Genomic DNA, 25,925 nt, shown 5'->3' with positions numbered 1-25,925 from the left:
AATAGATAATAATATTATGAAGGAAAAGGTTAAAATAACCACGTAGACGTTATGGGAAAAAGTAAACTCACGTCCCCAATCTCAAATAAAATTGTAGTTCATGCAACTGAATACCTTCACATTAATCATCTCAACGATATCAAAAAATAAAGTAAAGATTTCATGACCGGAAAGAATACATACTTAACAACACATTATCTAGATCGTCCATTTTCAACTATTCACAAATCTACAACTATTTTTTGAACTACAAATTTCATTATCGATAGTAGAAATAGATTTTAGATCCATCATTGAGATTTCCCATGCCAGAAGTATTTCTTGGATGAGATTCTAAAGTAATATTATACTTATTTTCACATGTTCTAAGCCTTAAAATATCACCACCTATTATGATTTTTAGTTTCCATCAATTTTTTTTAAGAAAACGTAGTCGTATGACACCATCATCAATATTTTATTTAGAAACAAATTTTGCCAATGAAAATTTTTATAGGTACTATAAACTTAAAATAAAGGAAGAACAAAATGAATGACCCATACTCCCAATTCCAAGCCCTTCATTTGTGCTTTGATATACAAGAAGATATTAGCAAAAGGCAAAAGTACGAATTTTTATAATATTATAATTAAAATCCCTGCTGTTAATATTTCTTCAGCGGAGAGCGGCAGCAATGAGCAAAGCCAGGGACAGGGAAGAGCAAAACCAATGGCAGCTGGTCCATCTGCAGCATCCATTGCGTGCATCGCATCCGAATTGGTTCAGAGGGTTCTACATGCATACTCAAATGCAAACAAGATTTGGTTGAATATGAGAGAGAGAGAGAGAGAGAGAGAGAGTGGCCCCAAACTAAAGTAGCAATTCACACTATTTACAGTGCAGAGATGAGTTAAATGTCAGGCAAGCCCTCTGCAATGTTATCTCCCGGCTGTCGTTCCAGTTTCACAAAATACATATATACACGACTCATGCAAGAATCCAAATCTAAGAGCAAACTGTCTTCCATTTACGTATTACCATATGTAAGTAAAGGCCATGGAATTAATGAGTTAGCAGAGACCAGTTTCAGTCACATGCCTCTTATCACTAGAAATATTAAACAGGGATTTCTCGATAACTTAAAGAAGAAACCTAGTTTACAATGCACAGAGCCCCTTCAATCATCCTTGCACAGAGCGAGCATTGGTCGAAGGTCCACTCAGTCATCAAGAGGTCACCACGTCCATTTATAGCTGCAAAAACGGTGCCACAGCAAAAATCAATTCTTTTAGCAAAGTCTTTTTCATATCAGTTTTTTACATGCCTTGTTAAATAAACAAAGTGGAGTGGCATATGGTAGCAGATGATACTGCGATGGAAAAAAGCAGAAATATGATACCAATGCAGCATCTCAAATGAGATAGAAAATAAAAGATTCAGAAACTCTTGAACTTCATATAAAGAGGATACTGTGATGGAAAAAAGCAGAAATAAGATACCAATGCAGCATCTCAAATGAGAGAAAATATAAGATTCAGAAACTCCTGAACTTCATATAAAGAGGATGAAAAAAACAGAACCTCTCCAGCAACTTTTTCTACAAGACCACGTTTGGTTATTTTCGTGCCATGAACATCTCTTGGAGCATAACAATTAATGAGTACAACAAGCTTATTCTATAGGAAACCCAGTGTGGAATATGCAATGCTTGTCATTTGTTCAGTCCCAATTAATTCAGGGAACTCTCAACCAAAAAGATAAAATAAAAATAAAAAGAATCCAGCCAACTCCAATAATCAACACATGCTGTATACAATAATTTGGTAGCCATTAGCACTAAGGAAGAAAGTTTTTCAATAACACTCTGCACCTAGAGTTTGAACATGTTACTTACCTTATAAAAAAGGGTATATAAAGTTGTCACCTATTGCAGAAGTATTCGATTTTCTACGCCGTCTAAGTAAAACACCATCCATTTTACTTTGACGGTATTAGATTTGACAAGTCTTTTGAGACTGTCAAAAAGTGGCACACCTTTTAATATTGTGTTAAATTTACACCGTACAAATAAAATGGAGAGTGTGGATGAGTGCAACCTTACTCCTGTTGCAACCTTATATAGACCTTTTCCTATAAAAAGTATTGCACTCACAAAGGCAGATGGATGAACATGAGTGGCTAACATCTGATAAGCATGTAGAACTATTTCTGTGATTGACATTTTGAAAAAAATTTAAATGCCCAGAATGATCGAGTGTGCATACGCATTGTAAGGTTGTCTAACAATTGGCTGTGAATGCAAGTAAACAATAGACTCGAGTTGGGCCGGCAGATCCACCTTTCTAGGTCTATACTGAAACTAACAATAATATAGGAATTTCAAATATGATATCTCATAATATATGCGTGCAAGATGCCACAAATCTCTCCTCAAAAGAATCATATTTAACCATCTTGATCTCCTTAAATTACAAGAGGATGTAATTAGTTTCTAAGAAAAAACTGAAAGCGCTCTAAAATGATACAATAAACAGTATTCCTGCCAGGGTCGGAATACTTGAACTCGCCTTGGGAATTGCTTAAGACCCAAAGTTGGACAACTTGACCAGTCACAAGTAGGCTCACCAAGTCCTGTTTGAGCAGGCAAGTTTTTGCCAAAAAAATCCTAAAAATGGGAAAATATCAAAAAGAAATCCAAAATAAAAACTAAGAAAATAATAAAAATTTATACAACCTATATATAAACTGAAAAATGATAAAACATTGATATTAATGGAATACATTAGCTGAAATTATCTGATTAACTCAAAAAAGTCATTTACACAAATTTAAATTGGAAAAACAAAGCTTCATTTTGCTTACCCAAAAAACAAACCCCAATTTTTGTGATTAGTGCAAATTAATTCTTCCAATCTTGGTCCAGGGTCCTCAAATGCCAAAAATTGAAACCCCTAAACTAGATTTGGGATCTGCATTTAGATCTATCTGATTTGTGTTAATGAAATTTTCAGACAAATAGTACTTTGATGCTCAAAATCTCGAATTGAATTTGCAACATTTTGAGCAGTTCTTTAGAAAACAAGATTATGATTTGATAAAGAACTCTAAAAAATAAGGGTTAGGCACAAAATTTCAACACAACCTAGCAAGGATTGTGAAAAGATCACGAGTCCTCCAAATTTACCCATACTCCAGCGCATTATCATAAATTCAAAAATTCGACAAACTTGTTTAGTCAAGTCCTCACAAATCCGATAAATTTGTTGTTTTTCTCTCGAATCTAATATTTCTAATAGATAGAGGATGCAAAAAGGACACTAAACCCTAATTTTCAGCGCAAATGAAGCTTTGAGAGGCTCCAAAGCCAATCAGCTATCTGCTATCTTCATTGGGGTATAAAAGTTGTCCGACAGCTACAAGAAGACCAAGAAAACAGTTGAGTTGTTTGCATCCAAGGATATGCAAACCCACGCTTTGCATATCCAGGATATGGGATGGGAAGGAGCATTTAGCACTTTTTTAGCCCTGTAAGCAAAATTTCAATACCCCCCAAGCCCTTCAGAACATGGATGATGGATCTGCTACAAACAATTAGAGCAAGGCAACTGTCGTACCCTCAACTTTACAGAATTTAAAGAAGCCCCAGTATTTGATATATTGCACGTATGTCTCACTTGAGTAAACAACGAATTCAGAATCAATAGATACGAGAGAACTTAGAGGAATAGACTTAGGTGAGCTGGCCAGGTGCAGCATATACCTAATACAACACCGGTTAAGAGGGGCGATTTGGTTCAAGTGGAAACTCTAAAAGAGAAATGGGAAGGCCCAAATGGACATGGATAGAAGTAGCGAGAAGAGATATCCTAACCTATAGTCTGACTAAAGGTATAGCCCTTGATAGAGCAAAATGGTAGAATATGACTTATGTAGCCAACCCCAAGTAGTTGGGATACGGCTCGGATGATGATAATGATGCGTCATGTCCCACTTGAGTATGTATTGTATTTTAATTTTAGTTATTTTCTATACATTGGATTAAGTTCAAATCTTTGGGTGTCCATACTGCTCACCATCCAGCACCTCTAAAAAATATAAAAATAACAGTTTGAAATAAATAAAATGATGAAACAACCAAGATACCCCCGAATATTGTATGGACAATTTGGTCATTTTATTTTTACTAAAAAAAAAACTTAATAGATGTGTGATCATGAGAAGTATGGACACCAAATATTCGCGCTTAATCCAATTTATAGAAGAAAAGATAAAATAAAAACACTAGATGCACTCTCAAAAAGTGGGACACCAATGCAAAAAAGAAAAGAGGGATTTCGCAAAACATGGGTTTGCAAATGCAAGTATTTGCATTGGGAGTAGCCAATGTTATTCCCTGCTTCATCTCTCCTTCATGACACAAAACTTTTATCTTCCCTCCCTCTCCTCCATTACAAAGCACCACTGCCCTCCTTTCCTCTTTGCCACTCCTCTTGTCCTTTTGCAAAGAAGTTTCACAACTGTCATTATTCTATACTCAGACTTTTCGTCCGTTTTCCACTCATCATATATTTTCTATTTCATGGACCTCTTTGTTCGAGCTCCCCCATTTTTCACTATGAGAAATGGAAAACAATTGGTTGCCTTTCTTCTTCGTATCAGAGCCATCTGACAAAGACCCCCCGAACTCCATATCTGAATCTAATATATACCTACCAAACCAATTTTTTTCCCAATCTTTTATGGCTAATACCATTATATCTACATATGGTTACACAACAAATTGGCCGCTAATTACAAGGCAAATCAATCTATATTATTATAGAGAATACAACAGTAAAAACATTCATCTGTAAATCATTTTTCCTTTTCTTTTTTTCTGAACCGTCTGTTACTACAGTTGTATTTAACGTTACGAAGTAGAACACTGCAAAGTTTTACCGAGGAATCAGCCTAAAAAAAATCATTTATTTACAAGAATTTCTTGTTTAGAAATGTTTATATCATTTTCTTTTAGTAAAAAATCATCTCCTCTAAATTTTTCTAAGCAATCATCTACAATTTTTTTTCTTTTGGTAATTAGTCCAATCGTCTGAAATTATTTTCTCTGTTATGGAGTTTTTGGTGTATTCATGTGTGTTTGTTTTGTTCAATCATCCCATAATGTTTTGTGCTGAATCATCTTTTTTTTCTCTATTCCTTTTTAGTCAAAAAATATTAGTTTTATGAAACAATGGTAGTATGTGACTACCATTTTAATTAATATACTTAAGGGCATGTAGTTAAAGAAATAATTACCCTTCCAAGTTCTAGAGTCAGATATATGAATAGAAGAAGGAAAGCATTAGGAAACCTTTTCTAACCGAAAAATGGAATGATATCGCAAATCTGAACATGGAATTTGCATGTGCTCACTAGAAGCTAACCACACAGCTTTGTTCAATGCCCAGGCTTGCATTTGCATGCCCAGGATATCAATCAAACCTGAGTTTGGATATCCAAGGAGCCACACAAGCCTTTTTGTTTTTTTTTTTTTAATTGCAAGGAGCCAAACAAGCCATTAGCATCTCCACAATAAAATCACCTGCCAAGCAAGTTCTCTACACCTTATGCTAGAAAAAACACACCAACATGAGCTTCCTCCTGATCAGATGAGCTAGGTTAAAGAAATTTTTCTCTTCTAATAAGCAGCCTGCACGCATCCGCCCTTCTGCAAGAACACAATCCCTCCCATTTCCCTACCATAATATTTACAGGAGCCCTCACCTCCTTAACCATCCACTCCCAAGCCGCCCATCCTATCAAACTGTCATTACACATTGCATCTAAAAACTATGTGCAGTGAATGGTTTACGGTTCACTGTGTACCTCTTAGTAATCTAACCGTTTCTCAGTGCAATGTGATTTGTCATTCTAAGCATAATGCAATAATCATTCAGTCAAGCAAAAAACAGAGCTAATTACTCGGGATTTTCATAATATTTCTTTGATAGTCTATCACAGTTTCTACATGGTGGGAGCCCAGTACTTCAACCTGGGGCTCATGTGTTCCAAAGGAAAATATGGTTAAACCTGTATAAAACCGTAGAGATATTTTATAGTAATTACAAATATAACTGCAAAAAAAATATTAAAAATATAACTTCTGAATGACAAAAAAACGCTTTAAAAGCAAACGAAAAAAGGTTTGAAATCCATTATCCTCAATTTTTTTAATTCCTTCGGAATCATAAGACAATATGGATAAGATGACTATAAACCAGGGTGCCTATATTTTCAAAAAATAATAATAATAATAATAATAAATAAATAAATAAATAAATAAAATAAAAAATAAAAAAAAAAAAAATATATATATATATATATATATATATATATATATCACTGAGAAAATCTCATCACAAACTTATGCCAAGGACTAAATGCCTCATAATTATTTTTAGATCACTTAAAATCCTTCATCTAGGACAATTAAGAATAAATTGATCGTCCATTACGCTTAAGAAAATGAAATCGCAGGCCACCAAACAGTTCAACCTATACAGCTAGGTTGCAACAATGAACAGCCCAGAGGAACAAGTCCATTGTATACTCAAATGATGCTGTTAATCTCCTCAAAAATAGTATGAACTGTAAGAAGTGGAGAATGAGAATGTCAGCACGGAAATGAACTAGCCAAGTGCTCACAATGACCACAATCTAATCAAAGTCACTATATAAATAAGTCCCATTCAACGAATTCTGATAATCCCCATGAATCCTTAACAACTTTAACATGTATCTTAGCTGGCCAGAAGATATGCTTCCAAGGGCATGTGTCACATTATCAATAATCTGTGTGGGTATTATTGCAAAATGTTTTCCAAAAATACTTATAAATAACCACAACTCACTCCAAAAAATCATAATTTCCAGGGAAATTTGTACATAAATCCCATTATGTTTTTTGAAGAAGGCAGATAATTCCACTTACAAGATGTATATTTTAAAAACAAAATGACCACATATTTTATATAGTACACGAAGGTCCCACTTTTTGTCGTTTTTTACCCCCAAATCAACCCGGCTCCAACACCAAGGTCTTTTTTTTGTGGGAGACGAGTTCAGAATTGGATGTCCAAACCGCTCCACTTATGTTTTTTTTTTCCCCACTTTGTTTTTGTTTTTGTAAGTGTGCTAGTTCAAACATCTAATGTCCAAACCAGTATAGGAAAAATCGAACTGGAACGGATAACCGGACATAGTTTCGGAAGCAGTTCAACCGGCCTAACCGGTAAACTGGCCGGTTCAACCGGTCTAACCGAGCAAGTCCATGGCGATCAAAAAAGTGTTAAAAAATACAAAAACTTATATCAAATAAAATATGACAAGTATATTAAAGCATGATTAAATAAAACACATCCAAATGAAGTTAAAAATTAATAATAGAAAAATGGATTTTAAAGAATTCATTTGTGCCCAGGGTATTTTTAAAAATTTTCAAAAAAGATGGAAAAATGTAAAAATAAAAATTAATGGCCAAAACAATTTCAAATCTTTGCCAAAATGATGAAAAACATTAAAAAATACATTAAAAACCAAATCCCTTATTTTTTGGGATTTTATATTTTTTTTTTAGTTTTTTAAAAATACGTGACCGGTTCACCAAAACCAGCCGAAACCAAAACCGGCCATTGGCTGGATCCAATCTAACCCAATGGTTAGAGTTTGAACCGCCTGATTTTTCTTACACCAGTCAAAGCCCCTCTCCACGTTAAAAAATAATCAATGGAGGGTTTTGAGGTTGGGTGTCTGAACCCACACACTCGTGTTTTTTCAAGTCGGAGAAGTGTTCGAATACCAAGTTCAAACCCGCTCAATTAAGATTTACTTTAAGCGGGACACGCATTTGGACATTAGGTGTATGAACCCATCTCCTATTTAAAAGAACATAAGTGGGTGGGTTCAGGCAACCAACATCGGAACCTCACTTGAGATTTTTTTAAGTGGACACGGGTTTGAAAATTGGATATCCGAACTGACCACTTGCAAGAAAACATAAGTGCAGCAGAGCACCCAAACCCATCACTCACTCATACAAAAATAAAAGAAATTTAAAAATTTAGGAAAAATTACTAAAGCCCCCCTTCAACTCAACTTTCTAAGAACTTGGCATCCCCCCTTCGTACAACTTTTAAAACACTAAATAAAACCCAATATTGTTTTCTTTTTGCACTTTCCCCCAATCAAAAGGTCAAAAATTTATGACTAAAATACCCTTCTCAGTGTTATACCCATGTTTTCATAATGCCGGTCTGGCACAAAACACTGCCAAACTGGCTTCAAGAGCTAGTGCCAGACCAGCACTATGAAATCAATGTGCCATACCAGTCCGGCACATTTTTGTGCTGGACCGGACACATTGTTTGGTCTGCTTGCCAAACCACCACTATGAAATTAATGTGCAAGACCGGTCCGGCACATTTTTTGTGTCGGTCCGGCACATTTTTTTTACTGGAGCAGCACGAATTCCTCTTTCGATCAAGCACAAAAGAGAGAGACAAAAGGGTGTTGTAAACATGGATCAAATGGGAGTATTTTGGTCCAAAAAAAGTACATTTTTTAATTTGGGGGGTAGTTGCAAAAGAAAACAATACTGGGATTTTTTTAGTGTTTTAAAAAGTTGTTGGCGGACAATGTTAAGAAAGTTGAGTCAAACGGGGTTTTAGTAATTTTCCCAAAACATTACCATAATTCGGACACTGGGAGGCATAATTTTGGGATAGGAATGAAGAAAACAATGGGCCCTAGACCCTCAACCCTAAAACCTGGATATTTTTGGGATAAAAAGATAACAAAAAAATGGGACCTAGGCATGATGTACAAAGTATGTGACTCATTTTAAAAAATATAAATCTTATAATGGGATTTATATGCAAATTTTCCTTTCAAGAATTTCTAACGTAAAACTTCTAGGTAGTACGGCCAGGCATGTCTTGAACTTTGCCTGTTAATAATATGGGAGATTGTTTGTTGCCCTGCCTATGTAAGAATTATTAGTGTTGCCTATAATAAAACTTTTGCGTTTTAAGTTTACTATCATTTCTTGGGATTTGAAAAGAAAGTTACAAATATAAGAGACAGAGAGAAGTACATCAGATAGAAATGTTGCATCCACATCAGACCATGGCACCAATTTTTTATGGTTTGACAGCAACAGGTGCCCACAAATTTGCACTATCAATAATGAGACATGCATATTTCCTTTAAGAGAATTATCACTGTCTTTAAGTAGTTTACTGAGGCTTTGAAATATTGAACACCAAGAGTTTTTGCAACCAATCAACTTTACAATTACTGCAATATGCAACAATACCAGTTATCCACATGCAACTCCAGATCCATAACCTCCATTATTTTTCCCACATCCAATAAGCCCTAGACTTTGACGACCAAGTACTATCCAACGAACTCACCACCTTTCCCAACTCAATTACTACCATTTTCTCATTTCACTTCATCCTGACTTCATATAGCTCAACTCCTCAAGCCATATAACCTCATAAAGCTTCCTACTCTTTAAACTATTCAAAGTGTACTCCCATGGCACCAAAATAACCCATGTCAAAAATCCTTATTTTCCATTGATCAACTAACTACAAATAACTTTGAACCCCAAACAATCTCCAACAACATGGATTGGGTCAGTGCAGGATCCATTAACAGGTTGAGAAAAGACCTGCTTATCAAATTTTAAGGTCTTAGAAGGGGGGAGGAACAAGAAGAGAACCCTGAGACCATCACCAATCATACACTAAAAGAAAAATTTCAGGACTCGGAATACAAACCAACCAACCATCTAATTTAGAAGGATTACACAATAACAACATTCCAAGGCCTCACAGGCATCAGACATCTTAGAACCACATTTCTAGAATTATAATCCTATACACATAAAAGGCCCATCACAGAAAGATTGTTAAAAGACAGAACTCAGCTAAACCTATTAAACCAAAATTTCTGTGTATTACTCTCCCAAAAAAATATTTAGTGCTAAATTCTCATGCATGGCATGACCCAATGACAGTAAAAGAGCAGAAATATGAAAGCTTGTCCTAAAGATCTGAATTAATAATCGTATTGTGTTTATTGTGGCTTATTGACTTCTAATAAAATTGTTCATGATGAAGAAAATAAAAAATAAAAGAAATGCTTTTAAGTTATTCCTTTTGCCATATAATGCCTTCCAAGCATCATACTTGAACAAGTGGCCAAACAAATTTTACCAGGCCAATTTCAATTTCTTATTTACTAGATTTTCTCTTAGGCTAAAATCATCAAATAAAAAGATCTACTCACAAGGAAATAAAATAAGTGAGGCTATAGAATGTTGATGAGATGAAAATTACATAGGCAAGACTAGGAAGCAGTGTATCAAAAAGTGTTAGGCGTGTCCTAGGTGGCCTGGGGGGGTCCAGGCCGCCCAACGCCTAGGCATGCGCCCAGATCCTGGGCGGCTGCCTAGTTGAAAAAAACTAAAAAACATACCAAATTACCAATATACCATATTCCAAGTTGAAAAAAAAAATAGGCGTCAAAAAGAGAATTTTGATAATCCATATTGTTAAAACAGTAAACTGTAAAACCATACAAGTTTAGGACATAAAAGTCAACACTCAATACAACAAAAATATACAGAAATTTAAAAAATATACAATCTAACAAAAGTCAACACTCATGACTCAACACAACCGTTAACAGACTCAACACTCAGCACCAAGAGGCAAGAGTCTTCAGGCGTCGTCATAATCATGATCAGAGGGAATATCAATAAGGTAAGCCTCATCATATGCATCAGAGTCGAGGCCATCATCATCAGAGTCATCTCCCTCTTCAATATAACGCTCGTCCTCCTCTGTTTCTTCTTAATCTGCCTCTTCCTCCTCTTCTTCTACCTTCCTCTTACTAGTATGTGCAGTATGTGCAAATGAGGTCCTAGGAGTCTTGGCTGCTCTACTCTTTTCTTTGTGCTTCTCTAAACTCAAATATTGTACAATTTCCTCCTTGATAGCCTCAGAAACATTTTTACACAAGGCAACATCCCCTTTAATACTGGCAAAGTGCTTTTTAAACTGGTAAATACCCCCATTAGTATCCTTTCCACATTTAATACGATTTTTATCACTTGGATTCGGGTTATAACCTGAAGAAGATACTTCCATAGAACAAGGTTTATTTTCACCTTTTATGGTTCTTCAAATTCAGAAAATGTCTAATCTCATCCTGAACTGCTTCAGGAACCTTTGTACAATAAGCAACATTACCTCTAACACCAGCAAGGTGTTTTTTGAATCGGCTAATACCCCCATTGGTATCTTTTTCACAAAAATTACACCTTATACAATTTTTATCATTTGGTTTTGGCTTGTACACATAATTCTTCTAGAAGTAGCAGAAATAGAAATAGATCTATGACAAGGATTGTGGTCATGTTTTTGTTTTACGTAACTTATAAATTGCTCAATCTCCTCTATGATAGCTTCAAGAACATTTTTACAAGGGGCAACAACCCCTTTAATACCGGCAAGATGCTTCTTAAACCGGTTTATGCCTCCTTTTGTACCTTTTTCACAAAAATTATATCTAACGCATTTTTTGTCATTTGGATTAGAGTTGTATCCATATTTCCAACCCGGATCACCACTCCAACTAACTCCTGAAGAAGACATCTCAAAATAAAACAAGCAATCTAAAAAATGCACTTACTTTGATTGCTCAAACTCCAAACTTTGAAAAACAGTTCGATGATTTGATCCAATTTAGTTTTTTGGAGGTTTCTTTATCTCTAAAAGGGGTTCTTGTGGGTTTAGGTTTCAAATGAACCTAAAACCCATCATTGTAAACTTTTATCTCTCGAAAAAGACGGGAAAAAAAAAAGTACTTTTCCGCCTCTAGGCGGGGGCGCAAGCCCTGAGCAGCAGCTTAGGTCTGGGCAGCCGCCCAAGGACCACTGCCCAGTTTGGTCGCCTAGGCTTGGGCAATGCGCCCAAGTCTTCTGAACCGCCTAGGCACTGGGCGGTCTGTTTTTTTGAACAATGCTAGGAAGCATGTTCAAAAGGGTGGCTTTGTGAGAGGACCACGTGATCCTCATAATTTATAACACAAATCACCCAGGATTCCTAGACAAAACAATCACAAACACAACAGTATTATTTGATGCTAGAAAACTACCCTAGCTATCATGTTTTACCCCTTGGGTGACTGGGTGAACCTGCCCAAGGACATTTTTTAAATACCCATGCAATCTGCAATGTCTTGACATATTCGATGTGTCTAAGTGTTGATACACTACAAAAGCCCATGGAAAAAGTGTCAAGGTAACAATGGTTCCCATGCCACATAGGACATATGCATGAATGTAGAGAAACTTCTAAAACAGGCAAATTTCTACCAACTCATTGGTCTAAGAAAGGCACCTAACATCTTGTTTCGTAAGAATGAGTTTGTTACAGTGTAACACAACACAACTCATGGGACGTCTAAAGTTCTCTATCTATATAAATACATTTAAAAAAGAAACAAAAAAAATTATCTAACCCTTAATCCTAGGTTAAGGAATATTGAATATCACTTCCAAATGCATAAAGGATGAAATTCTATCATCAATGTACAATAACTTCAAAATAAACAATGAAGTTAAAGACTCGGTGTTGAATGAAGCAAAGCAAATTGAAACAGTTGCAAAAGCAGACAAATGAAGTGTTGGTGTGCACATGCATGATTATTTTTGTTCAAAACATGAATAGAAGTGCCCAAAAGTGAAATATAAGTATTATTATTAAACCGAAAATCCCAGAATAATATGTCAAGGTAACAAATAAACAATTTTAAAAATAAAATCATGCAGATTGAACTTACATCATTCATTCAATCATGCCCATTACAAATAGATCTGTATTACGTCCTGGGTGAACGTGCCACATCAGAATCAAACGCCGAGGAGCTTTCGCTGTCGCTATCTGTCCAATTACATTAGTCTCAGCATATAATAATGTTAAATGTTCAACAGTACATAAATTTAAAAATCAAATCAATGCATGTATATGGCAGAAAAAAGTCCAAAATTATTGCATGTGATCAATAGCTGACAAAGAGGGTCAGGAAGGTACCACTTGAAGAGGATCCCGAATCACTACTAGAGCTGCTTGAACTACTAGACCTATTCCCATTCCCTATGTTCTTCTCTTCTCCTATGTTCTTCTCTTCTTCAACAGGTGATGCAGAATCATGTTTTTCATCTGCAACTAACAAACATTAGGGAGATATGGGCTATGTAAAGCAAGAACAAGGATATTTATATGTATGTTGGAGCATAGATGCGCACACATGCACACACATACATCCAAAACTCAAATAACCCACAGTTGGTCAGGGCATCCACACCTTTTTTACTGGACTTAGGTGACTCTGCACTAGTTGGAATTTGATTCTGAAAAGTAAGATACAGGAATTTTCATCACAAAACAGCATGTTCAAAAAGATTACACCACAAGAAAAGTATAGCAGAGTCGAGGAGGCCTACCATTGACTGAGTAATCAGCTCGGTTTCACCTTTAGCTTGGTTAGCAAGTTCAGCTTTCCTCTTGTTCTTGCTGAGACTCTTCCTGTAGTTCGTCACAAACCTATCAAGTTCCCACAATGTTTCTGCATCTACACTATCAATATCCACTTCAATTTCATCATCATGCTGGCAAAGAGACGAATTCCTCTTTTTGATAATTTGGACAATAGTATCAAGCTTCTCTGGTGGCAAGCTCTGTAAATTATTGCTCAGCCTCTGCTTCTCTTCATAAGTCATGTCACGCTTGTGAGGATCCTTGGCTTTAGGTTTCTTGGGGGCAGGAGTTCTAATGGTTGGAGCACTTGCAGTTTTCGGTTTCAAATCAACAGGAACAGATGTGGACTCCGATCTATCAATTGGTTTTCTTGGCTCAGGTGGAGGTGCTTTTTTCCCTGCTTGTGATACACTCGCTTCCTGCACAGATTCAAACCTGGCATTTGGCCTCTCAACAAGGTAATCCGACTCGATGACCTTCCAACCATCTTCAAATACCTTCAACAATTGCTCAGCCATGATATGCACATCATGACCTTCAGGATTATATGCCATAGCATTCCGAAACGTTAGTCTTACATCCTCGGAAAATTCAGCGGGTGACTTATACCAGTTCTTGTTTAGCTTTGATTTCACTGTTCCCAAATCCATTGGGTGCTTAATTATCGCATAATAATCATGAAGCCCAAGCCCTTTCACATCAACCGGGGTATTAAAAACCCACGCATGCTTGTGCTTCATCAGTTTCGCGAGCAAAGAACTGCATTGCTTGAACGCCTGAACCACATTCTTATCACCAAAGCTGTCACTTCCATGCCCAATGTTAATTTCTGAGAGATATGGCTTTGCATTACTCAGTTTCTTGCTACCATGAGATTTCGACTTCTTGCTATTATCAGGAGGGGGCAATTTATCCTTTCCCAAAAAGAAATCAGTGTTCCTATAATACTGGTTGGCCTTAGGGGTTCTCTTCTCCTTCTCATTGAGGTCACTTCCACACTGACTATTCTCCATTACGGAAATACTCAATTGACGATGGATCACACCACCTGAACCCACCTCTGAATTCACCCTCCTCACTCCATTATTCACATTTTCATTAACCGAAAGTTGAGAAGGGCTATAAACTGAATTATTATTATTAACACCTGAGAACCCTCTAAGTTGCATCTCTCTAGCCTCCAGTTTCCTGAATAAGCTTCTCACTTGGTCCAACTCACTTGTGAGTTTCCGACGAAGCTCTCGCATCTCATGCTTCGATCTGGAAGAGAGGTTAATCCTAACCCGATTGTTGTCAGACTTGGGCAATCCAGAAAGGGGATTTAAGGAACCATTAGTTGAGGCATCTCGGTTTATGCTCACTTGCTTTCTATTGAGGCTCGATGAATCATCAGAAGCAGCTTCGAATCGAGAAGAGGCTAAGTGTGAAGAGTTGCCATCTTCTGTGTTGGTAGCTTGAGCGGGTGCAGCCTTGGTCCCCTTATTGTGAGCCTTTCTCATGTAAACCTTACTCTCTCCCCATCTATGCCTTTCCCGAGAATCATCACCTCCAATTAAAGGAGCAGAAGCCATAAAATCGAAATCGCCAGGGCAAAGGAAATGGGAAAAGAAGACCGGTTGCGGTAAACCCTGATATTCGAGGCACAATTTCTGAGAGAGAAAAAAAAAATTGCAGTACAGATTAGTCAGAGAGAGAGTATGAGCTACTTCTTGGTCCACAGTCAAAATAATACTCCTCATGAAAAAAAACCTAATGTTCTCGCAACAAAAAAATCAAAAGAAACTTCTTACTTGATAACAACTTAATGTTCTTTGAATATCAATAAACAACAAAAAAGAAAAAAGAAACCAAAGAATTCATTAAAGAATTTTCTCGTTACTAGTTTAGTGTGAAACCCAAGAAAGAACGCTATCATTATACAGTGAAAGAACTCTATCATTATACAGTGATAGACAATTTGCAACTCTTTAGAACCAAGGCGAAATACCAATATAACAGATTTAGGGTTTTCTGAGAGAAACCAAGTCCAGAACAAAGAAACCCTAATTCGCGCCCTTAAGATTGGATGCACAACGGCACAACCAAACAATAGAGTTAGGGTTTTCTGTGAAAAACCCTGGAATCACAAAACTCGAATCAAACAAGAAAAGATAGAAGGGAGAAGAGATAAATAATTCGGGATGAATCAGTGCAATTGAAAGGGAATCAAAAGTCAAAGGACTGTTACCTTGCGTTGGAGAATAGAAAGTAAAAGTCGCTTTAGGGTTTCTGTGTAGGGTTTGACCAATATTCCTTTGTCCTGCTTTTGCCTCAAACCCGACTGGTACTGTGGCTTCCTACCATTAAACCGCCCAACCTTCGTTTCTCGACGTTATCTACTAAAATCTCTCTCTCTCTCTCTACGAATCTTTCCCAGTGTGATCAAACAACGATTAAGTCCTTACGCAACGGGAATTTTATTTTTTAAGTCGTGCGTTAACAACACGGGGAGAAAGAATGATGAGAAAGGCTTTGCCCTTCTCTCTCTCTCTATAAATGCTTTCCCTTTTCTCTCTCTCTTCTTTCCGTATTAGCTTTACGAGGCCAACCCTAGCTTGAGCATTGAAAAGACCCCTTTGTCACTTCATAACCAAAAGTAGCGTCTCGTTCTTGAAGAAAACACACCTGTTGTTAATCTTGCATTTTATAGTGTCAATTCCATGTCATACTTAACGGCTTACTAATAATTTATTATTAAAATAAAATTAATCTATAGTATCAATTGTTTGGTAGAGCTGTTATAATTATACGAGACACTTAATTTAGGAAATAGATTATATAAGAGTGACACCTTAAAATGTCGAAGTAAGGTGCATCTATGAAATCTTTCGAAAATGGTTAGCCTGGAAAAACATCCAATTAATCATTTCAATGTATAGATATAGAGAAAAAAACAGATTTCGAATCTTAAAAATATTATATCTGGCAACATATTATCTAGACTGTTAATTTTTAATACTGTTAATTTTTAATATTTTTCATATATTTATGAACTATTTTTTAAATTTAAAAATTTATAATTAGATATGAAAGTAGGTTCTTGCACCATTTTAAGAATTTTAGACACCAAAATTGTATCTCATGACGAAGTTTGGAGGTGCACCTTATTTTGATTATTTAAACTTATGCCAATTTTATATATAAGTTTATCTTTTGAAAAGTTGTTTTTATTTTATTCAAAGTAATTTATTGGAAAGCACATACTTTTAGATAAAATAACTAAAAATAGTTGAAAATTACCCAAGAAAACAAGTAATTGAATAATACTATATGTAATGTATATTATGAACCAAACAATTAATAAAACCAGTGTTTAAAAAAAAATATTGATGACCCGAATCGGTCACACCCATACTTGTGTCGGATCGGAGAATCGATGGATCGGTTAGGAGAATCGGCTGAATCGAAAAAATTTGTCTCAAAAGAATTTCAAAAAATCACTATAAATCTCTAAAAATAATGTTTCTTTAGTTTCTAAAAGAAATTAGGAGTGGCGCAATATGTATTTTCATTATTTTCTAAAAATAGGTGAATACTAAGAGTCAGAGACGTTGTTATCCTGTCTAGATGTGTTGTGTTAACCATTCATTCATATGACTAGAAAAAAAAACCTACAATAATCAATGATAGAAATACAAAGTCCAAATGGAATGTACAACAAACAAAAAACAACCTAATACCAAAAAGCAAGGCAGCTTCGTTCTTGCCCGTCCTCACGATGTTGCATCTCATTATATTCTCTCGATTGAAAAAACATGTATTCATATACTGAGAGAATGAATAGTACAACATATATTTTATGTATCAACTATCAAGAATAATTTAATTATTTATCAACAATATACATTTTATTATATTAAAAGATTGATAATAAAATTAAAAAATATAGATTTTTTTGCATGATAATTATGTTTTCATGACATATAATTGAATATAATTGCAAGAAAATAGAAAAAACATGTATTCTTATACTGAGAAAAAGAAGAATGCCACATATATTTTATGTATCAACTATCAAGAATAATTTATTTATTTATCAACAGCATACATTTTATTGTATTAAATAATTGACTATAAAATTGAAAAATACATGTTATTTTTTCATGATAATTATAAATTGACAATACAATTGAATATAATTACAAGATAATAGAAAAAATTCATGATTATATTGTGTGTCTCAAGAACATATAATCTAAAATTAATTACTCAAAACACCCTAAAATGTATCGAACATAATAATATTAACGTAATTTTGATGTGATCATATCCATAATTAAAATTTCATAGTAGAATGCCACTTATAGACAACTATATTAAATTTGAAATGTTTGAATTGATTTTAAATTTATAATTATATTAATCAATAGTATTATTAATATTTATAATTACATAAGTATAATGTATAATAGGTCGTGGTTTGCACTTAATGCAAGCTACGTTTTTAGGGGGAGAATTAATGCAAGCTACACTATTAATTTATTAGAGGGAGAATTAGTGCAAGCTACACTATTAATTTATTAGGGGGAGAATTAATGCAAGCTTCACTACTAGTTACACTATTAACGCGAAGGAAAAAATTCCCACATCGTCCCGTTTATAATGGCAAAACCGCTATAAAAACCTTAGATGTGCATAACATGGAGCGAAAGCCATGCATGGATATGCAAGCAACCTGAGGTTTCGAATACATGCCCTAAAATTGGGTGCGACTTTTCCCTGTTTATTAAAAAATTCATGACTTTCAAAAATATGATTGCTACAAAATCAGTGAGGCATACGTTTTTACCTAAAACCATCGATGTGCCCGAATCATAACGTCATGATACGATTTCATAATGTCATGTCATGCGATTTACAATACGGCTAGATCGTTTTTTATGGTTAGATCCAGGACAGTCCAGCCAATACGCAATCTAGATTACCTGATTTCGGATCAGATCACTGAGTCTTTAAACACTAAATAAAACAATGTTATGCTAAGTATTTAATTTCATATACGATAATTTTACACTTGATAAAATTAACCATCATCCAAACAGACCCTAACATTGGGTGCATAAAGGGACATCCCATGGGACCATTTTATATAGTCACTTGAGCAAAATACCTAGTTTGGATATTCTTTTGATCAACAATTTGTGATCCACTAGGAGTATTATTTATTTTGAGTTCCTAGTACTTAGATTAAACCATCTAAAAAGTAAAGAAAACTATGGATATCCCCCAAAATAAACTTTGTAGACATACTAACCCCCATACTTTTAGTATCACACTCTTAATACTATTTCGTATTGCTTTTATCCCTAGTCAAAAAGTAAATTTTTTTGGGTTCTTTTCGATAGTTTCTCCTGTATTTTACACTTTTGGATTTACGGCATGTCCCCTCTCTCTCTCTCTGTTCAAACTCTCTCTACCGAAATGTCATTGTCACTCTCTCCCTCTCTGTACCAATTCTCTCCCTCTTCACCCGAAATCTCTACCTCTCTCGCACTCTCTCCACACAACACTTCTCTCTCTCTCTCTCTCTCTCTCTCTCTCTCTCTCTCTCTTTCAATCTCGATTTTTCTCTCGCTCTCTCTTAGCCCAATCTCTCTCTCCACCCAAAAATCTCTCTTGCTCTTTGTCACCCAATATCTCTCTTTTTTCTCACACTCTCTGCACCCAATATCCCCCCCCCCCTCTCTCTCTCTCTCACAAAATTTCTCGCTCTTTTTTTTATAGTTATATCTCTCTTTGCCCAATCTCTATCTCCTTGAATCTCTCCACCCAAAGCTATCAAGCACTGCCCTTTCTCTCAACCCACCCTCCCTATGCTATCAAGCACGGCCCTCTCTCTTGAAATCGACATTGTTGGGCTACATTTCCATTCTCAAGCTTCTCAAGCACAATACATTCTAAAATCATATATACCTATTATTTTAATCTTTTTTATTTCTTTGAATGTAGAGCATCATACTCTTTATATTAAAACCGTATTTATTTATGCATTGATTTCCTCAATTTCATTCTATAAACCCTAATACCTAGTACCTTACTATCTCTCTCTGAAAAAGCAAATTTTGGTTATCTCTATGAACTATTTTATATTATGTTCTCTATTATAAATATTTATTAGCTTTTAGAAATATAAAAATTATACGAATGTATTATAAGTATGGTTATTCCTTCTCTGTATTTTTATTTTTATCAATTGGTGCTATCTAAAATATTTTGTTATAAAATGTATTATTAGTGTGATTATTCATTGTTTGTAGTTGTTGTTGATTGGTAGTGTATGAAACATTTTGTTATACAAAAAATATCAGCTTTTTAAAATTATGAATCTCTCAATCAGACTTGTACTCTTTTGGAAAGTCATATATAGCTACTTGCTCCTTAATCCTATTGCAAAAATCGATTTAAGTTGGGTCTCATGGTGTTTCAATGAGATAAAATTCCCCATGTCTCTATTATAGTATTGACTGTTTTTTTCTTTACTCGAGGAATTGGCCTTTAGTCAATTCAAAAAATTTGAAGTAGGGGTCGAATTCAAACAATGCAGAATTCAAGCTTGAGTTTGATTTGAGCTTCAACCACAAAGCTTGAACGCAAGCCAAGCCTACCAAGCCTAGGCACTTTCAAGCTTGGCTTCTAATATGTCCAAGATCCGTGTTATAATAGTATGTATGCAACGTGTGGAGTCGAAGTTAATACGAATTTTTTGTAGGAGGTGAGAAAATGGGTGATGACTTATTGATTTATTAGATTTATGGTAGACAATTTTGGTCAACTAGTGAGGACACTTTAGATCATATTGGTGATGATGCTTGTATTTTTTATTATTAATAGTATAACTATGTTAAATAACATATAAAAGTAAATAGCATATCATTTCTCAATTGATGTGCATATGATAACATTTAGGCATTTTGTCCAGGGGATAGGAGAATTATTGTGAATTTAATTATTGATGGTAATATTGAGAGGATATTGAATACACATGATGGTGACAATGATATAATCATTTATATATGTGATGGTAGTGAGTGTATGAGTGGAAGTACTTCGCATTATCCTAACACGAGGTACAAAAATTTTTTTGCTTTTTTCAATGTGTTCAATTACATATATTTGTTTTAGTTACATTCAATTCAATTGTACATTTATAAATGTATTAAGGTGATTCAATAGGACATACATATGCAATCTTCTAATGTTCTAGACTATGGCACTGAACAAAGCAATGCTCCAAGGTTGTTGAGTTTATAGGAGGATATACTAACTGAGATAGGGCAAGCGTTTCAATCAATCGATGCCTTCTGAGAATCCCTAAGAAAAATTGCTATAGCACATCACATAACATCTCGTTAAAAATGAGGGCTATCGTGTAAGAGAAACGGTTGATCGTTGCAAATAAGAGATATATGTTTCCAAAGTTAACAGGACAAATATATTTAGAATCAAGACATGTAAAAGAGAGCACTCATGTAATATTGGGACAATCAATAATGTGCAAAAAAGAGCGTCATGGAACTTTATTGTTTTCCTAATTAAGGATAAATTAAGTGACGCTATGCATTATATGGTTAAAGAAATCGTGAATGATTTGGCTCGAGACTACGGATTAGATATACCATACCATAAGGCTTGGCGAGGGACGGAAGAAGCCACCAAATAAATATGTGGTTTAGAAAAGCATGAGTACAACCAGTTACCTGCACATATAAACCATATGTTGGAGATGAATCCTAAAAGTTATGCATCTTGACTTGTATGGCCAAACGTAGATTTCACCATCTATTCTTAAACGTTTATGCCTCAATACATGGCTTCAAAAATGGATGTTGTTTACTTATTTTTATCTATAAGACGTCATTGAAGGTGCGATACTTAGGCATTCTACTTGTTATCAACTCAGTTAGTGGGCAAGAATAAACGTTTCATGCTGCTTTTGCTGATGTCGATGTCAAAAATATTGATAATTGGTTTTGGTTTTGGGAATTTCTAAAAGTTGCAATTGGGACAGATCGATCGATCATTTTTGTGTCATATAGGCATTAGTAAGGTATGCCATTGTAAAGAAGGCAATTGAGAGGGCCTTGGAATGAGCAACAGACATATAGGCAAAATTTAAAGAAGGCAATTGTAAGGGTCTTTGAACGAGCCACACATGCATAAAGGCAAGAAGAGTATAGAGACCTCATGACAGATATTAGATCATATTCTGAGGATGCCTATATATGATTCATAGAAACATCACCAAATTACATCATTGTTTAGGGATAAGTGGTGTGGCAAAGTGACAACAAATATCGTAGAGTTGTTTAATAATTGGATCTTAGAAGCTCGAGTTATGCCTATTCTCAAATGTGTTGACTCGATTAGGAGGCAAATAATGAAACGGATGGCCACCCATAATTTGGAGGTTAAAACCTGGACTACAAAGCTTACCTCTCACGCTCAAGACGAATTAGAAGTGATCATAAAAAACTCACTTTTTGTGAGGGTCACGATAGCAAATGTAGGGGTATTTGAAGCAAGGGGTGATCACATGAATTACATGATTAATGTTATTTCATAAGAATGTGAAAGTCGAGGTTCGCAAATAATGAAAATACCTTGCAAACATGCTTGTAGAGGTCTTCAATGGCTCAATAGGGATGACGTTGACTTTTGCGAATATTATTTCATTTCAAAATATCATGAAACATATTCTCAAGCCGTCATGCCAGTTACCTTAATCAATCTTTTTGGGCGTGGGGCTCGACAACTTCCTCGCAATGAAGTAATGGTGTTTCCACCTCGCTCAAGACCCCCCCTAGATGTCATAGAAAGAAGCACATCGAGTCGCAAGAGGTCGAAGTGAGTCTTATCCATGGTAGTAGGTGCGGCGCACCTGGTCACAACAGGGTAACATATAAAGCTAGTATTTGAAGACAACACTTTTTTTTTGTCTTTTTCCGCTTTCCCTCTTTTTTCTTTTCCTTCCCCTTTGTTAGCATGCATTTTGTATTGGAAATTTATGTAAATGATTTCATTATTAAAAGAGCAAGTTAGGCTTTTTGTTGAATGTGCATGTTCCTTTTTATTTATATTTTGTGCATGATATATTTACATATGAAACACTAACGATGTAAATGTTAGATCTAGCGATACAAAGTGTGGACATATCTAACTCGTCTGATCAAGGGGGAGAAGTATGACATATTGAAATATTATTTTATTCATTTTAGTTCGTGCTTTATGTAATTGAATGAGTACTAGTTATTCTACTATTGATTTCATTATAGGTAAGAAAGATGATATGTGTTGATTAAGCTACTAAATCCCTAACCTTATGGAAGCACGAACAGAGACAAGTAGACATGAAGACTGGCCTTGGATCATTGATGGACATTAGGGGTCTCAAAGGTTGATCACAATTTATTGACGGCAATCATAAACATGTGGTGTAAGGAGACAAATACAACATGCTTAACCATTGATGAGATGGCTTTAACTTTATATGATGCATGGAGGATTTTACAAATACCTGTGACAGACGAGCTCGTAACAAGTGTCAAGTCTGAAAAACTATAAAGAATTCATATAGACATATCTAAGAGATTGCCCCAATGAGAAGAAGTTGATGATGATTAAACATACTTGGCTGAGGATGAAGTATGATCAACTTCCTAAAAATCCCACCTAGCAGCAATTGGTGCATTACACCCGTGCTTATCTTCTGTACTTTGTTGGCACAAACATTTTCGCCGACTCATCAAAAGGATTAACACTCGCAATATACTTCCAATTGTTTGAAGACTTTGATGACGCGTGGAAGTATGCGTGGTGTACGACGACCCTTGTATTCCTATATCGACCTCTATCTAAGGTCGCAGCAGAGAGACAATGTATTTTAGTGGGTCAGCAACCCTTTCAAGTAAACTTTTTTAGATTGAGAATCTAAATTTAGAGTTTTACTAACTTTCTCTTAGTTTTGTGTTGGGTCTACGAGTATTTTACACCGCTATGCCTCAGGACCATTTCGACCAACTCGAGTTTGCCTAGAGCTTGTATGTGGAGTAAACCACCACACTATAATGACCTATACAAAGTGCTTGCAAATCTTAGACTTCATTCAATTAGTGGTTTGCTTATATGCTCATATATTTGCTGTTTACCGATGTATGAATGTTTTATTAAAATATTTATTGTGCTATGTTTTGTTTTATAAGTTGAATTGGCAACTATATGAGGAGTCTCGATAATAATATTACGACGCATTAGACTTTGTTAGTAAGAAAACTGCACTCTGTCAGCTGTTGTGTGTTTTGACAGTTTGGAAAGACACAAGTGAGTCCTGTTGAGCTTCCCAAGTGGGATAAAAGGAAGAAATATGATAGACACCCTACAAATTGGATAAATGAATTGAGTGAGGAGATAATGGACTGGTGCCAACAAATAAATAATATTATTCAAGCTAAAACTGACATGGTTAATGGGGTGCTTAACATATAGTACATGGCTTGATACAACCGGTTTTCACATACGTACTGGGATATAGACGATGATGTGGGTTGCTTGCGGTTGAGTTCACTTGAACAAAGCTCCATGTGCCACGTGGGCCATGATGATGCATGAAGATGGGTAAACTATTTACCTTATCTATTTCATCATGTAGTTCTGTTTTGATATTGCATATATACTATTTTTTCAATCCACATTTATGTTCAAACTATATAATTGTTATTGTACATGCAGCAACATACCGTTATACAGATGCTTGATGCTTCATTCAAAAATAAAGAATTGGCAAGACAATCCTGGCTTTATGTACTCGCAACTCATGACTTGATAATGAAGGACATGTGTCGAGGAGCTAGCGGATAACACTGAAAGTGAGGACGGTGGTAAGACGGGTGGAGAAGAGGGCGAGAGTGAGAGTGAGGATGGTAGAGAAGAGGATGACACTGAAATTGATGACGGTGAGGAAGGAAATGGAAGCGATGATGAGAATGAAAGTGAGAACGACGAGGAAGAAAATGGAGGAGAGATCACAAGCAATGAGGACAATGAGAGGAGAACAAAACGAAGAGATGACAGGTGTTAGGTGGTGGTTTCCGTTTTAAGTGATGAACTGCGGTGAAATTTTTGTTCACGAAGAGGGGGAGATAGAAGTGGCACTTTGGGTAGCCAAGAGGGAAGGCTTGTTGATGAATCACATGCGAAGGAGAATGATTTACTAACTTGGCCGAAAGTTTTTTTGAGGTGTAGAAAATCACAAACCTAAATTTGTACTTAATTTTTTATTGCTAGTTCTCATATGACTAGTGGTTTGAAGTTGTACTCATAAGGTTTGGACAATGAACTATACTTGTTGAGATTGCTTGTTGTTGAGATTCCATCTAAGTTGTCATTTGTGGAATATGAATTGAGTCGACTTTATGCATTTTTTGTTTGTGCAATACTGAATTACTGGGATTGCTTATTGTTGCTACAAATTGTTCCTTAGTGTCTTCCATTAAGGAGAGGACTTGTATGATTCTTGCCTCATTCCAGCTATAGAACATTCAATTTTCTTTTTTTTAAGCCAAGAAAATTTTAGGCGGTGTATCATTGATACAAAATTAAATTTCTAGTGGAAAATATAGATCGGTTTTAATACACTTGATTAGATAACAATGCTAGTTTTTCACCTGACTCAAGTAGGTGAGAAAATTTTGAATCTTAAGAAGTATATCTAACTGGAATGGTTTTTAGTTCATTCCAATATTCAAAGAGTTCAAGGATCTCTTTTCCAGTTGTCAGTTACTTACAACACAATAATATTTCTTTAGTGGACGTTAGAAAGAATCAATATAAGCTAACTATTAAACTAAAAGAATAAACGTAAGTTTCTTGCAGCACTAAAAGAATAAATATAAGTTTTTTGCGGCACTAAAAGAATAAATATAAATTTCTTGCAGTTGGAAGAGTTGTATATGAGCAAAAGAAAAAATATACAAAGAGACCATTTACTTTTGGGTGCTATTTGTATAGAGTCAAGGCTCTTAATAATCAAAGTAAAGTACACCTTCAAATAGTATCAAAAAATGCGGCTTCAATATTGGAAATCTTTGTGATAGTCTTAAAATATATTTTTATATTTAATTATAAAATTGAAAGCTTAAAAAATAGTGTAGATCGAGCAGATCTATGAAAGTTTGAAGATCTTGAAAATTGAAGATCCAAAAATGTATTACAAGATGCACTATTTTTCAAAACTTGAAATCCATTTTTTCTCATGTCCATGCATCTTAAAGTCGAGATGATCAATTTGAGGATATTTGGGCATGATGTTTATAGTTTTG

The 25,925-nt window shown here is 35.2% G+C and overlaps 1 protein-coding gene across 4 annotated transcripts; it reads right to left on the bottom strand.

Moving 5' to 3' along the window:
* Window positions 1–840: 840 nt before the first annotated feature.
* On the bottom strand, window positions 841–15,937 carry GTE4 (global transcription factor group E4). 4 transcript variants are annotated; one of them, XM_011627970.3, is made up of 6 exons: window positions 15,800–15,937; window positions 13,539–15,221; window positions 13,400–13,445; window positions 13,126–13,260; window positions 12,875–12,975; window positions 841–1,233 (listed from the first exon to the last, which is right to left on the bottom strand). In XM_011627970.3, exons 2-5 carry the CDS (start codon window positions 15,141–15,143, stop codon window positions 12,914–12,916), a joined length of 1,848 nt encoding a protein of 615 aa, XP_011626272.2. In that variant the 5' UTR covers window positions 15,144–15,221; window positions 15,800–15,937; the 3' UTR covers window positions 841–1,233; window positions 12,875–12,913. The 4 variants fall into 4 exon arrangements, with proteins under 4 accessions (XP_011626272.2, XP_006852486.2, XP_020527933.2 ...); XM_006852424.4 differs by having other exon boundaries at window positions 13,126–13,254; XM_020672274.2 differs by having other exon boundaries at window positions 15,560–15,901.
* Between the last annotated feature and the right edge of the window lie 9,988 nt (window positions 15,938–25,925).

The sequence above is a fragment of the Amborella trichopoda genome, chromosome 1 (assembly GCF_054954075.1).
Source record: "Amborella trichopoda isolate Santa Cruz 75 chromosome 1, AtrichopodaSantaCruz75HAP2 v2.0, whole genome shotgun sequence".
Taxonomy (NCBI): domain Eukaryota; kingdom Viridiplantae; phylum Streptophyta; class Magnoliopsida; order Amborellales; family Amborellaceae; genus Amborella; species Amborella trichopoda.
Note: the sequence above shows the minus strand (reverse complement) of the source record. Positions and strands in the feature narration are given on the sequence as shown.

Excerpts from the sequence above, each read along its gene's own strand:
- GTE4 (XM_011627970.3), bottom strand. The coding sequence starts at position 15,143 with ATGGCTTCTGCTCCTTTAATTGGAGGTGATGATTCTCGGGAAAGGCAT. Across the intron at positions 13,446-13,538 it reads AGCTGATTACTCAGTCAATG|AATCAAATTCCAACTAGTGC; the intron begins GTAGGCCTCCTC and ends CTTACTTTTCAG. Across the intron at positions 13,261-13,399 it reads ACCTAAGTCCAGTAAAAAAG|TTGCAGATGAAAAACATGAT; the intron begins GTGTGGATGCCC and ends AATGTTTGTTAG.